The 20,001-nt window shown below is 38.6% G+C and overlaps 1 protein-coding gene across 11 annotated transcripts in view; it reads left to right on the forward strand.

The window, feature by feature from the left end:
- The window catches only part of PHTF1 (putative homeodomain transcription factor 1), a 62,552-nt gene that overhangs the window by 4,708 nt on the left and 37,843 nt on the right, over positions 1-20,001 (forward strand). For 7 of the 11 annotated variants that reach the window (XR_004032690.1, XM_030824816.1, XM_030824810.1 and 4 more), the window contains 2 exons: positions 16,450-16,519; positions 16,973-17,131. Coding sequence is in view for 10 of the 11 variants with exons in the window: in XM_030824816.1 (XP_030680676.1) it covers positions 16,450-16,519; positions 16,973-17,131 (229 nt within the window). In the remaining variant the exon portion in view is untranslated. The other 4 variants (XM_030824812.1, XM_030824813.1, XM_030824814.1 and 1 more) reach the window with 3 other exon arrangements.

A 20,001-nucleotide genomic window follows, 5' to 3' on the forward strand; every position in this document is an offset into this window, starting at 1 on the left:
GGCATTTTGTTGGGTGCTGAGCACAAGAGGAAAAGTATTAACAAACAGAAGTATAAGACTTGTTTAGAGGAAGAGCAAGTAAGTAGCCCAATATGATTGGAGAATAAAGTACATAGATGGAGTGATAAGCCATAAATCTATTTGGAGGTTACTTGACTGCTTTACTAAGAACTTTATATACTATTCTGTAGAAAATTGAAAGGTTTTAATGGTTTTTGAGTAGAGGAGTCACATCATATTTGTGTTTTTGAAAGATAGAAATAAAAATATAGACATTATAATAAAATCTATGGAATATTTCCAGAGTAGTACTTATTATTCTCAATGTCTATATTAACAAAAAATGTCTAGTTTGACTAGGAAGGTTTACAATGAATCATATTAATATTGAAGAATCTAGAGAAAGAAAATAGTAATCAACCAAAGTAAAACGGGGAAAGAAATACCAAAAATAAAATGAAAGCATCCATTACATATTTATTCAACAAATATTTGTTGACTGCTTACCTACCATGTGTCAGGCACTACCTATGCCTACATAATGGTGAGTAAAAACATTCAATCATTTTTTTTTTTTTCGAGACAAGGTCTGGCCCTGTCGCCCAAGTTGGAGTGCAGTGGCATGAACACAGCTCACTGCAGCCTCAACCTCCTGGGCTCAAGTGATTCTCCCACCTTAGCCTCCTGAGTAACTGGGACCACAGGCATGCACCAATAGGCTTGGATAATTTTTAAATTTTTTGTAGAGACAGGATCTTGCCATGTTGTCCAGGCTGGTCTCGAATTCCTGAGCTCAAGCAACGCTTCCGCCTTGGCCTCTCAAAGTGCTGAGATTATAGGCCTGAGACACTCTGCCCAGCCATATTCAATATTTTTATTTTCATGGAATTTATGACAAAGTGGGTGAGAATAATCAAAAGAATCTTTCTAATATGCAAATTACTTTGTGGCAAATACTGAGAAGAGGGCTGTTTACAAGCTTCTATACTTATAATAGGGGAAATAAATGAGCCTAGTTGCTGGGCATGGTGGCTCATGCCTGTAATCCTAGCACTTTGGGAGGCCAAAGTGGGAGGATTGTTTGAGGCCAGGGATTTGACACTAGCCCGGGCAACATAGGGAGACTCTGTCTCTACAAAAAATAAATTAGCTGGCCATGATGGCATCTGCCTGTGGTCCCAGCTACTCAGGTGACTGAGGTGAGAGGATTGCTTAAGCCTGGAGGTCAAGATGACAGAGACCCTGCCTTTAAAAAAAAAGGCTGGGCACTGTGGCTCATGCCTGTAATCCTAGCAGGGAGGCCGAGGCAGGCAGATTGCATGAGCTCAGGAGTTCAAGACTAGCCTGGGCAACATGGTGAAACCCCTTCTCTGCTAAAAATTAGCTGGGCATGGTGACACGCGCCTGTAGTCCCACCTACTTGGGGCTGAGGCAGGAGAATCGCTTGAGTGTGGGAGGTGGAGGTTGCAGTGAGCTGAGATCATGCATTGCACTCCAGCCTGGGCAACAAGAGCGAGACTCCATCTCAAAAAAAAGAAGAACCTAGTTAAGAAGGTCAGATAAGCTTTTGCTAAAGAATTGATTAAAATGAGATCTGAAGCATGAGTAGCAGTTAATTAGGTCAAGAACAAATATACTAATTCTACACAAACTTTTTCAGAAAATAGAGAAGGAAATATACTTCTCAGCTCATTCTATGAGACTAGTATTACCCTGAAACCTAAACCAGACAAAGACATCATAAGAACATTCGTTATGAATGTATGTGTGAAAATCTTTAACAAGATATTAACAAAACGAATTCAACAACACATAAAATGGCTCATCTACTGTGACCAGGTGGGAGTTATCCCAGGAATGCATTAATTTGAAAACAAAGTAATGTAATATACCTTATTAATAGGATAAAGGACAATCATATGATCTTCTCAGTAAATACAGAAAGAGCATTTAACAAAATTCAATGCCCATTAACGATAAACTAGGTTCTTAGGGGAACTTCTTCAACGTAGTAAAGGTTGTCTAGGAAAAGCCTGCAACAAACTTCACACTTAGTGGTTAAAGACTGAATGTTTTCCCCTAAAATCAGGAACAAAGCAAGGATATCTGCTCTTACCATTTTTATTTAACATTGTACTGGGAGTCCTAGCCAATGTAATAAGCAAAGGAAAAGAGATGAAAGGCATTGAGATGGAAAGGAATATGAAAACTGCCTTTACTCATGACAGCATAATCTCATATTTAGAAAATCTAAGAATATATATAAAAAATTACAGTAACAAATGAATGTGGCAAGGTCTTCAAATACAAGATCAGTATACAAAAATCAGTTGTATTTCTATATACCAACAATGAGTAATTCAAAAATAAAATTAAGAAAACAATTTTATAATAGCAACAAAGAATAAAACACTTAGGAATGTTTGACATAAGAAGTGTAAGATTCATACACGGAAAACTATAAAACATTGCCTAGAGAAATTAAAGAAGGTCTAAATAAATGGAATAGTGTTTCATGTTCATGATCTGGAAGATTCAATATTGTTAAAATGTCAGTTTTCTCCAAATGTATCTATATATTCAATGTATTCCCTTCGAAATTCCGGCAGAATTTTGTTTTTGGTAGAGATTGATGAGCTAATTCTCAAATGTATGTATGTAATACAAAGGATGTAGAATATTCAAAACAAATTTAAAAAGAATAGTGTTGGAAGATTTACATTACTGCATTTCTAATACATCTGTTAGAACAAAATTAAAAAGATTGACGATACCACATGTTGGCAAGGTGATGGAGGAACTACAACTCTTCTACACTGCTGGTGGGCATGGAAAATGGAAAATAGTTTGGTGGTTTCTTAAAATGTTAAATATATACTTCTCACATGACCCAACATTTCCACTCCTAGGGTATCTACCTATATTTAGGGTATCTACTATATTTAACATTTTCTATCCAAGAGAAGTGAAAACATAAATACATGCAAATGTTCATAGCAGCACTATTCTTAATAGCCAGAAGTAAGAAAAATCCACGTGTCCATCAACTGGTAAATCAATTGGTATAAACAAATGTGTTATAGTCATACAATGAAATAAAATTCAGCAATAAAAACTGTTAATACATACTGCATCATAGATGAATATAAAAAATGTTATGCTAAGTACAACATATTGTGTGATTGTTTATATGAAATTTCTAGAAATCTATAGAAATAGAAAACAGATCAAAGATTGCCTACGGATTGAGGGGAACAGGGCTTTCCTGCAAACAGGCAGAAAGGAACTTTTTGGGGTGATGGAAATGTTCTAAAACTTGAGTGTGATAATGATTGCACAACTCTACAAATTTACTAAAAATCTAAATTATTTACTAAATCTGTAAAAATGGGTTAGTTTAATAGTATGTAAATTACACCTCAATAAAGCTACTTTAAAAATTATACCAATAGAAAAAAGTAGGGAAAATCATAATATAGTACACCAAAAATGTAAATGTATACATATTCACAATTAAAATTGTTTTCTAAATTTTTAAAAAATATTTTATATTTTGTAGAGACAGGGTCTCACCACATTGCCTAGGCTGGTCTTGAACTCCTGGGCTTAAGCAGTTCTCCCTCCCTGGCCTCCCAAAGTGCTGGGATTACAGCCCTAAATTTTTTTAATTGAGAGAATATATTAAATTCACACACCCAGCCCTAAAATTTTTTAACTGAGAGAATATATTAAATCTAATGTCTAACATTATTTTCAGTGATGGAGCGTAACTTAGTCCTCCAAAATAAGCCTAAAATAAGAATTTCCCCTTTTACTACTCTTTTTTTTTTTTTTTTTTGGAGACGGAGTCCTGCTCTGTTGCCCAGGCTGGAGTGCAGTGCTCACAGCAACTTCCGCCTCCCAGGTTCAAGCGATTCTCCTGCCTGAGCCTCCCGAGTGGCTGGGGTTACAGGCGCATGCCATCATACCCAGCTAATTTTTGTATTTTTGGTAGAGGTGGGGTTTCACCATGTTGGCCAGGATGGCTCGATCTCTTGACTTCGTGATCTGCCCACCTCGGCCTCCCAAAGTGCTGGGATTACAGGCATGAGCCACCACGCCCAGTCCCTTTTACTATTTAGCATACTGTTTGAGATACATTTGCTAAGATGAGCAAAACATTCTAATTAATATTAATTAATATTATCTTTTCTTTTTTGTATGTTTTATTTTTAAAAATTAATATTAGAGTGAACAAAAATCACTGTTTGAAGATAGCATGGTTTTGTATTTAGAGAATAAAAAAGGCTAATCAGAAGCACAGAGACTACTTCAGCTGTATTTATAATGTTTTATTTAAGCAGGATGGTGGCCATATGATAGATGACACTGACACTCCTCATTAAAGATGACAGTTTGAGGCCAGGCGTGGTCGCTCACGCCTATAATCCCAGCACTCTGGGAAGCTGAGGTTTTTGCTTGAGGCCAGGAGTTTGGGACCAGCCTGGGCAACATAGCTTTACAAAAAGATAAAAAAATTAGCTGGGTGTGGTGGGCATGTGCCTATAGTCCCAGATACTGGGGAAGCTGGGTCGGGGGGATCACCTGAGCCCAGGAGTTTGAGGCAGTGGTATGCTGTGATTGTGCCACTGCCCTCTAGACTGGGTGATAGAGCAAGACCCTGTCCTGAAAAAAAAAAACAAACCCCAAAATTGTAGTTCAGATACATGAACTAATCTCTCCTAAAACCTCCTTAACAGTACAATAAATAAGAAAAAATCATGGCAGCCCGCAAGGACTAAAAGAATGGAAGAAGAGGCTACAGTAAATGAGAGCTATCAATACAATTTCGAAGGTTGGAAAATGAAGAAAGTAAAACTCTTAAGTGTCTGCAATAGGGAAAGCCAATAGGAAACAAGTAAAACCCCTGTGATTAACTTCTGAAAGACTCAGGAATTAGATGTATCAGGTATATCTGTAGGAGTGAGGAAGAACTAAAGACCGGATTGTTTGAGCATGTGTTTAAGGGATAATAGACCTACCCCCAGATCTTCCTTATTCCATGTAGCCACATAGTTACCCTTATCTTCCTCTGACAGAAGACCGGATTGAAGCTTGCTCTCTGGAGAGGCTGAGCCAGAGAAGTTCTGGATTCTGGAAGACCAGAAACAAATCAGAGTCTGGTGAGATGCTGTACTAATAATGGGGATTAAGTGAAAGTCTGGTCGTCAGATTTATAATCTGCAAACAGAAGACTGGAATTTCTTTTCGTCAAAACTGAGTAACCGAAGAGAACCTAAGGATACTGAAAAGTGAAATGACTGGCCACGCCTCTATAGTGAGGTCCACTATTCAAAATGCTTCACTCATTGCACACTGAGCTTGCATTCAGTGTGTTAGTGACTGTTAGTTATAAATGGATAATTAAAGATCATCAAATATTTAAGACCTAAAGACAAAGAAGAAAAGAGAAAAGAAGCAATGCAGGAATCATAAAAACAGTGTTTTTAAAGATATAATTACTACCTTTAAAGAACTGGATACTATAAAAAGACTGAGATATCTTCAGGAGATCTATTGTATAACATTGGTGACTGTAGTTAGTATGTTGTATTCTTGAAAAATGCTAAGAGAGTGGATATTAAGTGTTCTCACCACACGAATAATAACCATGTGAGGTAATGTATATATTAATTTAGTCATTCTACAGTGTGTATCTACTTCAGAATATGTTGTACACACTGAATACATAGAATATTATCTGTCAATTTAAAAATTAAGAATGCTTAAAAAATAGACTATAGATTAGAAAGTAGGAAGACTAGAAAAGAAAAATAATCAGAATAAATTCAGTGGTGGCTGGGTACAGTGGCTCATGCCTGTAATCCCAGTACTTTGGGAGGCCGAGGCTGATCGCTTGAGCCCAGGACTTCAAGATTAGCTTGGGCAACTTGGTGAAACTGTGTCTCTACAAAAAATACAAAAAGATTAGCTGGGCTTGGCGTTGTGTGCCTGTAGTCCCAGCTACTTAGGAGGCTGAAGTGGGAGATCATCTGAGCCTGGGAAGTCGAAGCTGCAGTGAGCCGTGATTGCACCACTACACTCCAGCCTGGGCGACAGAGTGGGACCCTGTCTCAAACATAAACACATAAATAAATAAAAATTAAAATAAATTCAGTGGAAAAGTTAGAAGATAAATTTGAGACCATTTCCCAGAAAAGTAGTATAAAAATGAACGACAAAAAAGAAAATAGCAAAGTGAGTGCAGTTCATGCAGGAAATGTAATATCCAACTAATAGATGTTCCAGAAAAAGGAAATACATGGAGAAGAAGAAATTAATAAATAATTCAAAAAGAATTGCCCCAGAAATGCAGTACTGTGTATGTATTTCCAGATTAGAAGGATCTATTGGTTGGGCATGGTGGCTCACGCCTGTAATCCTAGCACTTTGGGAGGCTGAGGCAAGAGGATCCCTTGAACCCAGGAGTTTGAGACCAGCCAGGGCAACAAAGTGAGATCCCATCTCTACAATAAAATTTAAAAATCAGCTGGATATAGTGGTGTGTGCCTGTAGTCGCAGCTACTCAGAAGGCTGAGGTGAAAGGATCCTTTGAGCCTGGAAGTTCAAAGGTGCAGAGAGCTGTGAATGCAACACTGCACTCTAGCCTGGGTGACAAGTGAGATTCTGTCTCAAAAGAAAAAGGAAAATAAAAGGATCTTTTGAGTCATCAGCACTGAGAAACATTATCATGAAATTTCAGAACATTTGGAATTAGAGCTTGGGTTAAGCATGGAGTAGAGTGAAGGATCAAAACGGATCATGTAGACAAAAATTGGGAGTCAGAGATACTGCCCCTCAGCAGCAACTTCTAGCTCATTTGGAAGCTAAAAGATAATGGAACGTTCAGTGGAAGGTGAGGGACAATGGCACATGAGAGAAAGTGATTTTCAACCTGAAGTTTTATGCCCAGCCTAATTATTAATCAAGTGCAAAGGCACCACTGATATATTTTGAACTTCGAGTCTCAAAATTCATATCCCATACCCCCTCTCTCAGAAAGCTGTGGGAGGACATGTACTGTATTATAATCCATGAATAAGCCAGAAAGGAATTCATAGTATCAGAAAACAGGATAGCCAACACAGAGAAGTAAAAAGAATTCCAGGATAATTGCAAATGTCTCAGGATGATAGCTTATATCTGACCTAGAAAACAACCAGTCCAGAATGGAGTATGAGGACAGAAAATTGGTATAGACATCTTGAAGGGGAAAACTAAACTGATATATGTTGTGTTTGAGCATATTGGAAGCAGATATGTAACAGAGGGAGTTTAAAGATGAATTAGTAATAGAAGATTAAGTGAATGAAAAAATGAGGCAATTATGGTTCTAGGACAAGCAAAAAATTTATGAGAGGAAAATATAATGGTTCACTACTTGGCTTAGCTGTGAACAATATTTATGTAATTATAACCCTCTAAACATTGATTTAACAAAAATTTGTGATAAAACTCTATTGGGGGAAAAAACTGTAGTTTAGGAGGGCGTGCGTGTATGGTGATGTTGTAATCATTAATAGTGTGTGGTATGTCTTGCATTGTTTTAAGCAACACACACAATTGATCCTCATGATAATCTTATGAGGTATGTGCTATTATCTTCCCTTTTTTATAGGTGAAGGAATTGAGGCATAGAAAGGCTAAATAAGAGTTATTTCCTCATCTTCAACAGTAAGAAATGAATGGATAACATCTGAAATTGATGAAAGCACTGTAAACTTTTTTTTAGAAGTAAAGAGAAGAAATAGCTAGGATGTATGAATCAAGGGTAAGGAAAGGTGAGACTGGAATGTTATTTTTTCTTAGCCTTGTAATATGAGTATTATTTTAGTACAAATAAAGATTTAATTTTAAAACATTTTTCCTCCAAAACCAAATAATATATTAAATTATGTTACCTGAGTAATAGGATATACGTATATTTCCATATGCGATAGGTAGATTTAGAGGTATGTATTTACGTATATTGGCTATACCAATACGCTTTATTTATACCGGTGCCAAAACCAACAAATCTCCTTAGCATTTAGGCAAGAGCTTTAGAGTCAGATGGACTGAACTGTATATTATAGTAATTTTCCTAATTATTCACTACCTGTAGTTATTCTTACCTGTAAGAAGATTATATGGCTGCACTTACTGTCATGTGAGTTGCAGTGCCTTCCTATAAGAGAAGAATTCTTCCTGGCCCCACAGACTTCCACCTTGGTCATGGGATTTGCTTGGCCAGTGGAATGTGAGCTGAATGTGACCTTTCTCCCATGACCCAGTACTTTTCGTTTTCTTACCTTTCCTATTCAGTGAATTGCTAAAGTACTAAAGTCAGGGTTTAGAGTTCTTCACCTTCTTTTTTTTTTTTTTTTTTTTTTTTTTTTGAGACGGAGTCTCGCTCTGTCGCCCAGGCTGGAGTGCAGTGGCGCAATCTCGGCTCACTGCAAGCTCCACCTCCCGAGTTCACACCATTCTCCTGCCTCAGCCTCTCCAAGTAGCTGGGACTTCAGGCGCCCGCCACCACGCCCGGCTAATTTTTTGTATTTTTAGTAGAGACAGGGTTTCACTGTGGTCTCGATCTCCTGACCTCGTGATCCACTCGCCTTGGCCTCCCAAAGTGCTGGGATTACAAGCGTGAGCCACCGTGCCCGGCCGAGTTCTTCACCTTTACACTAATCTCACATTTTCAGTTACCAATACTTCTGGATTATACCTGCTAAATATCTTTTGAGTATGAGTACTCTTCCCGGTTCACGCTTCTAATTACCTGGTCTAACCTATTGTCTACTCATCTGGTTGGCAAACTATTGCTTATGTGCAAATCTAGCTGAAACACAGCCAGGTTTAGTGCTTTACATATTTATATTCAATGTCTGTGTCTGCTTTAGTGCCACAGTGGCTGAGTGGTTGTGACAGAGATTGTATAGTCCAGCAGTCCCCAACCTTTTTGGCACCAGAGACCAGTTTCATGGAAGACAGTTTTTCCATGGACTGGTGTGGGGGGATGGTTTTACAATGATTCAAGCACATTACATTTATTATACACTTTATTTCTATTATTATTACCTTATAATATGTAATGAAATAATTATACAGCTCACCATAATATAGAATCAGTGGGAGCCCTTAGCTTGTTTTTCTGCAACTAGACAGTCCCATCTGGTGGTGATGGGAGACAGTGACAGATCATCAGGCATTAGATTCTCATAAAGAGCACACAACCTAGATCCCTCGAATGTGCAGTTCACAGTGGGGTTTGCACTCCTGTGAGAATCTAATGCCGCCATTGATCTGACAGGAGGTAGGGCTCAGGTGGTAATTTGAGCAGTGGGGAGTGGCTGTAAATACAGATAAAGCTTCCCTTGTTCTCTCACCTGCCCCTCACCTCCTCCTGTGCAACCCTGTTCCTAACAGGCCATGGACCACTATTCCATGCCCTGGGGGTTGGGGACTCCTGATACAGTCCATAAAGCCTAAAATGCCATCTGGCCCTTTATAGAAAAATTTTGTCCACTCCTGATTAGATTACTGGAGTAGGTTTTTTAACTTTCTAACTGCTTTCTCTTGCTTCCTATCTCTCTACCTTCCATCTGTTCTTTATAACAAAGCCAGGTTGTTGTTTTTTGGTTTCTGTTTTAACACAAATTTGATTGTTTTTCTCATATTTAAAACTGTTTCCTGACTTCCTAGTACCCTTACAATAAAATCATACTCCTAGCATGGTTATAGTTTTCACATTATGGCTTCTGCTCGTCTCACAAGTTTACCTCTCTCCCCTGTGTCTTGACCTCTTTTCACTTCCACTGTGTGCTTTAGGCCTTCTCAAACTTACTTTAGTTTTACCATGCTCTCTCTTATTCCTGGGTCCTCTCATATGCTTTTCTTTCTTTCTTGCCCTGCCCTGCCCTGCCCTGCCCTCCCTTCCCCTCCCCTCTCCAGCTCCCCTCCCCTTCCCTTCCATTCCCTTCTTTCGGGACAGAGTCTTTCACCCAGGCTAGAGTGCAGTGGCACGATCTTGTCTCACTGCAGCTTCCACCTCCCCGGTTCAAGGAATTCTCCTGCCTCAGCCTCCCGAGTAGCTGGGACTACAGGCTCATAGCCACTACTCCTGGCTAATTTTTGGCATTTTAGTAGAGACAGGGTTTTACTATGTTGCCCAGGCTGGTCGCCCTGAGCTCAGGGAATCTGCCTGCCTCAGCCTCCCAAAGTGCTGGAATTACAGGTGTGATCATATGTGTTTCTTGATTCCTCATTTTGCTATATCCCATGTGCAACTTTACAAGTTCTTATATATCCTTCAGGTATCAGGTTAGATACATTTTTCTTTGTGGAAATCTTTCTTGGACTTCTTAAATGTGAATAAGGTGTCCTTTATGGATGTTCCTGTAGTGCTATACTTGCCTTGTAATTGTTATTTTGTTGTTCATCATATGCCCCAAATCAGGGGTAACTTCCCTCTCTGTACCGACTGTATAGATAACTCAATTCTTTTGATGGCAATAAAATAGAAAATTTCAGCACAGTAGGAAATAGAGATTTGTCACAGGGTTTCACTTGTTTTTTATTCCTTGTTTAATACAAAGTCCAATTATATTGCATCAATACCTCCAGTGTTTTTGTTCCTCTTCCAAAAAGTGGGGACTTCATTTGTCAAGTGGTTCTGAGCTTGTGATGATGTTGCACAGTTATGTTGGGGGCAAACAATAGAGAGGGCTGCGTACAGCCTACAGCTGGGGATCTGCAGAGTTTCCAGACCGCTACTCTGGCAACTAGTGATTATTCTGATTCTCTCCTACAATCTTTTCCTGGGCTGCTGAGGTAGAGGTTGTGGCCAATAAGGAAATCCACTCATAATGCCCATTGAACCTCAAAGTTAAGCAGTCTTGTTTGATTTAAACAAAACCTCTCTCTACTTTGATTAGGGATGCATTTTATGTCATATAGCGAAAGGCAGGATAGTGTAGTGGTTAGAGTACAGACTTTGGAATGAGAATGACAGGGTTGGAATCTCTGCCTTGGTTGCCTTATCTGTAAAGTGAGGATAATAAAGGTACCAATCTCATAGGACATTTATGAGGACTAAATAAGTTAACTTAAGTACAGTCATGTGCCATATAATGATGTTTCTGTCATCAATGGACCTCATATACAACAGTGGTCCCATAAGATTATAATGGAGCTGAGAAGTTCCTATTGCCTAGTGATTTTGTAGCCATCCTAAAGTCATAGCACGACACATTACTCATGTGTTTGGAGTGATGCTGGAGTAAACAAACCAAATGCACTGTCAGTCATAAAAAGTATAGCATACAGTTATGTATGGTACCTAACACTCGATAATGATAATAAATGACTATATTACTGGTTTATATATTTACTATACTATACTTTTAATTGTTTAATTTTAGAGTGGACTCCTTCTATTTATTAAAAAAAAATCAGTTAACTGTAAAACAGTCTCAGGCAGGTCCTTCAGGAGGTATTCCAGAAGAAGGCATTGTGATCATAGGAGATGACAGCTCCCTATGTGTTATTGCCCCTGAAGACCCTGCAGTAGGACAAGTTGTGCAGGTGGGAGACAATGATATTGATGATCCTGACCCTATGTAGGCCTTGGCTGTGTGTGCGTGTGTTTTAGTTTTTATTTAAAAAGTAAAAAAAAAAAAAAAAAAAATCTTATGAAGATATAAAGAAAATGTGTGTTTCTAAACTGTTATTACAAAAGAGTAAAAAAGTTAAAAAATTATAAAGCTTATAAAGTAAAAGCATTACAGTAAGCTAAGGTTAAGTTATCATAGAACAGACTGGGTGAGGTGGCTCATGCCTGTAATTCTAGCACTCTGAGAAGCCACAGCAGGAGGATCACTTGAGACCAGGAGTTTGAGACCAGCCTGGGTGACAAAGCAAGACCCCTTCTCTACAAAAACAAACAACAACAACAACAAAAACTCCTTGGGAGGCTGAGGTAGGAGGATTGCTTGAGCCCAGGAGGATGAGATTGTGGTGAGCTGTGATCGTGCCATTGCACTATATCATGGGCAACAGAGCAAGACTCTGTCTCAGAGAAAAAAAAAGTTATTATTGTAGAAAGGAAGATTTTAAAAAATGTGTAGCCTATGTTTACGGTGTTTATAAAGGCTACAATAGTGTACTACAGCAGTGTCCTAGGCTTTCACTTTCACTGACCACTCACTCACTGACTCACTCAGCAACTCCCAATCCTGAGAGCACTATTCATGATAAGTGCCCTATACAGGTGTACCATTTTTTATCTTTTTTTTTTTCCTTTATTGAGACAGAGTTTCACTCTTTTCGCCTAGGCTGGAGTGCAATGGCGTGATCTTGGCTCACTGCAACCTCAGCTTCCCAGGCTCAAGCAATCCTGCCTCAGCCTCCTGAGTAGCTGGAATTACAGGTGCCCACCACCACGCCCAGCTAATTTTGTATTTTTAGTAGAGACGGGGGTTTCATCATGTTGGCCAGTGTGGTCTTGAACCCTGACCTCAGGTGATCCTCCTGCCTCGGCCTCCTGAAGTGCTGGGATTACAGGTGTGAGCCACCGCACCCAGCCCCATTTTTTATACCATCTTTTTACTATACCTTTTTTAGGTTTAGACACAAATACCACTGTGTGTAAAATTACCTAAATATTCTGCATAGTAATATGCTGGACAGATTTGTAGCCTCGGAGCAATAGGCTGCCATATAGCCTAGGTGTGTAGTAAGCTATATCATCGAGATTTGTGTAAGTACACTGTATGATGTTCAGGCAACAGTGAAATCACTTAAAGATGAATTTCTTACAATGTATCCCTGACATTAAGTGATGCATGACTATATGTAAAAGTGCTTAGGATAGTGCCTGGCATGTACTTCCTCTTATTATACATACATGCATGGTGGAAGATAAAGCAGAAGGATTCTAAAGTATGGAATGTGTTTTTTACTCTCCCTCAGTGCAAAATATACAACAGTATATGGTGACTTTTCTAATCTCCCTTAAGATCAGTAGTCATAAATTTATTAATGATTTCTATCCCTTTAGGAAATAAAAAAACGGGGATATTCAGAGGGCATTTTCATGAGAAACCCTTGTACATTTGGCCTTATTGTTTGTCTTCCCTTCTGTACTGTACATTCTTTGAAGATAGAGCCATGTTTTGACTTATTATTTTATACCTAGCTCCAGCAGATTATCTGATATATAGAAGATACTTGTCGAATATTTGTTGACTGAGTGAATAAATGTGTTTCGATTGCTAAGGGAGCTTTGGATGATTTTACCTCTAGTTAATGCTAATTCTAACTCTGTAACATTGTTGGAGAAAAGTCTAGAAAGCAAAGAAAGTAGAAAAATTATTTTGGCTCTAAAGTGATGGGGAATAGCACTGGTACAAATGTCCAGAAAGCTTAGCACTGGGACAAATGTCCAAAAAGGTAAAAAGTAATATTTTTACCTTTAAATTTTTAATTTCTGATTTTGAATATAGTACACAAGATAATTGTTATTCTCATGAAAATTATTCATGTTTCAAAAATTAGTGTACATGTTTCTTCAAAGGATTTTTTCCTTGAGTTGCCTCATTTTCTTTTTTTTTTTTTTTTGAGACGGAGTCTCACTCTGTCGCCCAGGCTGTAGTGCAATGGCATGATCTCGGCTCACTGCAGCCTCCGCCTCTTAGGTTCAAGCAATTCTCTGCCTCAGCCTCCTGAATAGCTGGGATTGCAGGCGCCCGCCACCACGCCCGACTAATTTTTTTGTATTTTTAGTAGAGACGGGGTTTCACCATCTTGGCCAGGTTGGTATTGAACTCCTGACCTTGTGATCCACCTGCCTCGGCCTCCCAAACTGCTAGGATTACAGGCATGAGCCACCGCGCACAGCAAAGTTGCCTCATTTTCAAATTTTGATTCCTTCTTTAATTTTATTACATTTAAGGTTTTAGAACATTTTTCTGTAAAATCTACAGCTTATGGTGAGTTGAATATATAAGATTCACAGGAGAAATTGACTGCATCTGTTTAAACAAAGCTAAAGATAAATACTGGTTCAATGTCCATAATAGGTAAACAGCAAATTATGGTAACCTTTAATTTTGGCATTAATTTTAATGATTGAATATCTAATTTTTAAGACGTAATTAAGAATTAGCATGTGCAAATTATTTTATTTTTATTTTTTAAATTAAGGGACAGGGTCTTGCTCTGTCACCCAGATGAGAGTGTAGTGGTGTGATCTCAGCTCACTGCAACCTCCACGTTCCCAGTTCAAGTGCTTCTCCTGCCTCACTCAGCCTCCTGAGTAGCTGGGATTACAGGCGCCCACCACCATGCCCAGCCACTTTTTGTATTTTTAGTAGAGACAGAGTTTCAGCATGTTGTCCAGGCTGGTCTCAAACTCTTGACCTCAAGTATCCTCCCACCTTGGCCGCTCCCAAAGTGCTGGGATTATAGGGGTGAGCCACTGCGCCTGGCCACTATTTCTCACCATATACAAAAATCAAGCCAAAATAGATTAATGATTTAAATGTAAGACCTGAAACCGCTAGAAGAAAACATAGGGGAAATGCTTCAGAACATTGGTCTGGGTAAAGATTTTATGGAGAAGACCTCAGAAGCACAGGTAACAAACAAAAATAGATAAATAGGATTGTATCAAACTAGAAAGCTTCTGCACAGCAAAGGAAACAATCAAGATTGAAGAGACAACCTACAGAATGAGAGAAAACGTTTGCAAACTTTTCATCTGAAAAGGGATTAATATATATAAGGAACTCAGTAGCAAAAATCCAGATACTTCAATTTTAAAATGGATGAATGAGCTGAATAGACATCTCTCAAAAGAAGACAATACAGATGGCCAACAGGTATATGAAAAAATGATCGATATCACCAATCATCAGGGAAATGCAAATCAAAACTGCAATGAGATACCACGTCAACCTAATTAGAATGGCTATTATCAAAAAGACAAAAAAAAATGCTGGCAAGGATGCAGAGAAAGGGGAATTCTTATATGCTGGTGGTGTGAATGTAAATTAGTACAGCCATTATGAAAAACAGTCTTGTGGTTCCTCAAAAAACTAGAAATAGAACTACCATATGATCCAGCAGTCTCAGTATATATCCAAAGGAAAGATAATCTGTGTGTTGAAGGGATATCTGCATTCCTATGTTTATTGCAGCACTGTTCACAATAGTCATGACATGGAATTCAGCGTACATGTCCATCAACAGATGAATGGATAAAGAAAATGTGGTATATATACACAATGGAATACTATTTAGCTGTAAGAAAGAATGAAGTTGTGTCATTCATGGCAACATGAATGAAAATGGAGAACATTATGCAAAGTGAAATAAGCCAGGCACAGAAAGATAAATACTTCGTGTTCTCACACATACATGGAAGCTAAAAAGTTGATCTCATAGAAGGAGAGAGTAGAATAGTAGTTACGGAGGTGGGGAAGTGTAAGAGGGAGGGAATGACAGATAGCCAACGGTTGGTTAACAAATACAAACGTACAGCTAGATAGGAATAAGGTTTAGCGTTCTGTAGCACTGTAAGGTGGCTATAATTAACAACAATTTATTATATGTTTTCAGATACCTAGCAGGATGGATTTTGAATGAACCCAACACAAAGAAATGATAAATGTTCAAAGTGATAGATATAGTTTGATCATTACACATTGTATACATGTATTGAAATATCACATTCTACCCCATAAATATGCACAATTATAACGTGTCAAAAATAGTAGAAGCAAAAAAAAGATGAAAGTTATTTGTTTTTGAGGAGTGAAATTCAGAGGAGAGGAGAGATGGCTCAGGGGACTCTATGTTTTTCACGTATTGATCTGTTGGCACTGTTTGAATATTTTAAAAAGTGATAAAGTATATTGATGCATTAGTGGAGAGGATTAAAAACTAAAACAAAATATGTATTAATGGCAAGTTCCTTTAAGAAGTTTTAGGATTAATGTGTCCCCAGTAAAAGGGAATCAGATATAGAGAAAAAGAAATGTAAGTTTATTTTTTGTATTTAAAAGGGCTTTTCTGGCTGGGCGCAGAGGCTCACACCTATAATCCCAGACTTTTGGGAGGCTGAGGCGGGTAGATCACCTGAGGTCAGGAGTTTGAGACCAGCCTGGCCAACATGGTGAAACCCCATCTCTACTAAAAATACAAAAAATTAGCTGGGCTTAATGGTGGGCACCTGCAATTCCAGCTACTTAGGAGGCTGAGGCAGGAGAATCACTTGAACCCAGAAGGCAGAGGTTGCAGTGAGCCAAGATCGCGCTATTGCACTCCAGCCTGGGCTACAAGAGCGAAACTGCGTCTCAAAAAAATAAATAAATAAATAAAAGGGCTTTTCTTTATTTCTGGTTTTGTTTTTGTTTTGTTTTATCCTAGGGTTTGAAAAACAAACCGAAAAAGATGGGCCACATAAAGCCAGACTTGATTGACGTTGACTTAATCAGAGGTTAGTCTTAAAATTGTTTTTTATGTACATTATTATTTCACAGGGATGCTTAATTTTCAATATCTTCTCTATGTGATGGTATACTTTAATTTCTAAATGTAACACTTTTATCATTCAGGCTTTAGCACTTTTTCCACCTCTGCCTTAGTACTGTGTGGCTCTATAAATTACATGCATACATGTAAAAGAGGGATGAACGTAGAGACTTGCTGTTGTGTAATTAAGATAAATATGTTGTTTAACATTCAAGTAAGCCTGACTTATTTTGAGCTTCTGTCCTAGTGATTGAGGCAAGAAGTGATTACATTTAACAAACATCTAAGAGGGTTTTTTTTTAACTGAACAGGTTGTGTGCTGATTTTTGCACTCACCTGTTTTTAATGTGGTGCTACAGGTGGCCTTCAATACAGTGTATATAAATGTTTGATGTTTTGTTTTATTGTATGTTTAAAGGGTCAACATTTGCCAAAGCAAAACCTGAAATTCCATGGACATCTCTGACTCGGAAGGGGCTTGTTCGAGTTGTATTTTTTCCATTGTTCAGCAATTGGTGGATTCAGGTTACCTCTTTAAGAATCTTTGTTTGGCTGTTACTACTTTATTTCATGCAAGGTAATTGGAGGAATTGGAATAAGCAATGACAGTTTCTTTTTACTGCTTTTGCTATTAAATAATGAAGACCTACTGTTTTTACATTTACCCTTTCATTTGACAGTTTAAAGTACACAGGAATGAAGAGACATATGCCATTCGGGGTTCATATTAAAATTATCTGCTACAAGAGAGCAAACATACTTGTGTAACTCTTTCTCCTCACTTGACTTCGTTTCTACCTGTCTCACTGGCCAGGCCTTCTCAGTCTTTTCTTGTGTCTGACCTTTGAGCCTTTGAAATTGGGTATGTGTGTTTTTTGTTTTTGTTTTTGAGACGGGGTCTCTCTCTGTCACCCAGGGTGGAGTGCAGTGGCATGATCACAGCTCACTGCAGCCTTGACCTCCCAGACTCAAGCAATCCTTCCACCTCAGTCACCCAAGTAGCTGGCACTACAGGTGTATGCCACTGTGCCTGGCTAATTTTTGTATTTTTTTGTAGAAACAAGATGTTGTCATGCTGCCCAGGCTGGTCTTGAATTCTTAGGCTCGAAAGTGTTGGGATTACAGGTGTGAGCCACCACGTTTAGCCTGAATATTGGATTACCTAAAGTTTGCACCCTAGGTTCTGTTCTCTAAGTAGTCTCATTAAGGCCTATTGCTTTAAATACAATTGATATAGAGGTGATTCCCAAATCTATATCTTCAGGCCAGATCTCTCTGCTGAACTTCAGACTTATAAATCTAATTGCCTGCTTTGACATTTCCATATGGAGATTTAATTGGTATCTTGAAGTTAATTATATAAAAAATGGAACTCTTGTGTGTGTGTGCACTGCACACATGTGCATGTGTGTGTAAACCTGTTCCTCTTTATGTCTCCAATTCATTAAATGATACTATCAATCACCCAGTATTCAGGTGAAAAATTAAATCTTCCTACTCTACCCTACCATCAACTCTCACACGTAATATGTCACCAAGTCTGTGAGTTCTTCCTCCAAATCTTTCACTCTGTTTATCTCGGTCTCTACTGCCATGATCATTGTCCACAGCACCAGCATTTCTTTGCTTAGACCACTAGAATAACATCTACTCTGAGCCTTCTTTCTACCAATCATTCTTTACATAGCAATTAGCAAAATCTTTTAAAAACAGAAGCCATATAATGTCATTTTCCTTCTTAAAACCCTGTAGTGACTTCTGTTGACCTTAGAATAAAAACCCAAAGTTCTTACCATGGCCTATAATGCCCTACAGGACCTGGTCCCTGCTCTCCTCTCAGACATCGTCTCCTACTATTTCTTACCACTCTGCTTGTGCTGGCTGTAGGCAGAATGCCCTTTTTTTTTGTTCTTCACACAGGGCTGTTTTGTTTTGTTTGAAGCATTTGGAGTTTGGTTCTTTTTTCCCAGGCTGGAGTGCAGTGATGCGATCTCGGCTCACTGCAACCTCTGCCTCCTAGGCTTAAGTGATTCTCGTGCCTCAGCCTCCCAAGTAGCTGGGATACAGGTGTGCGCCACCACGTCCAGCTAATTTTTTGTATTTTTAGTAGAGATGGGGTTTCACCATGTTAGCCAGGATGGTCTCGATCTCCTGACCTCATGATCTGCCCGCCTCAGCCTTCCAAAGTGCTGGGATTACAGGCGTGAGCCACCGCGCCTGGCCTCCTCTCTGTATTTCTAAGTAGTCCTAATACCCTCTAGTCACTATCACAAGAATCAATTTTAATTTCTGGGTTACACATCACTACCTGATGTTTTCTGTGTGCAGGGACCCAATATATTCTCTTTACGACTGTATCCCCATTGTCTACCAAGGAAGTAGGCAGTATATGCTATGGTTACACCTGTGCAAAAAGACATGATTAGAACAAAGAGTAGGAGAAAGTTGGGTTAAGGTGAAAGAATTATGGGTTATTTTCTTTTATTTGTGTCAGTTAAAAAATTTTTTAAGTTATAGAGTGAAAAATATATGTATAAATTTACAAATCTATAGGTTTAATTTTTTTAAAGTTGTGAAAGTGTCACCTATTAGAATATCTGTAATGGAAATATTCCGCATCTGTGCTGCCCATTATAGTAGTTACTTAGCCATATGTGGCTATTGAGTATTCAAAATGTAGTTAGTGTCAGTAAGAGACTGAATTTTAAATTTTATTTGATTTAAATTAAGTCTTCATAACAGTCATTTTAATGGCTGCATGATAATTCATCATATGGGCATACCATCATTTAAAACTATCATTTTAATGTCTGTACAGTCTGTCATATGTAGTCATATGTAGAGTCTATCATATGGATTTATCATAAACATCTTTATATAGCTGCCTTTTTTTTGAGACAGAGTCTCATTCTGTTGTCCAGGCTAGAGTATAGTGGTGGTGGTCTTGGCTCGTTGCAACCACTGCCTCCCAGGTTCAAGTGATTCTCTTGCCTCAGCCTCCCAGGTAACTGGGACTACAGAGACACACTACCATGCCTGGCTAATTTTTGTATTTTTAGTAGAGACAGGGTTTCACTATGTTGGCTAGGCTGGTCTTGAACTCCTGACCCCAGGTGATCCTCCTGCTTTAGCCTCCCAGAGTTCTGGGATTACAGGTGTGAGCCACCACACCTGGCCTATATAGCTTTTAATAGTCCATTATGTAAGAGTACTGTAATTTACGTAACCTTTCTGTGTGAGTCTGTTCAGGCTGCTATAAGAAAAATACCATAGACTGGGTGGCTTATCAGCAACACAAATTTATTTCTGACAGTTTTGGAGGCTGTGAAGTCCAGGATCAAGGTGCCAGAAGATGTGGTATCTGGTGAGGGCCTGCTTTCTGATTCATAGGTGTCAGTCATCTTGCTGTGTCCTTACATGGTGGAAGGGGCAAGGGAGCTCTTAGGA

This window comes from Nomascus leucogenys, chromosome 12, assembly GCF_006542625.1.
Source record: "Nomascus leucogenys isolate Asia chromosome 12, Asia_NLE_v1, whole genome shotgun sequence".
Taxonomy (NCBI): Eukaryota; Metazoa; Chordata; class Mammalia; order Primates; family Hylobatidae; genus Nomascus; species Nomascus leucogenys.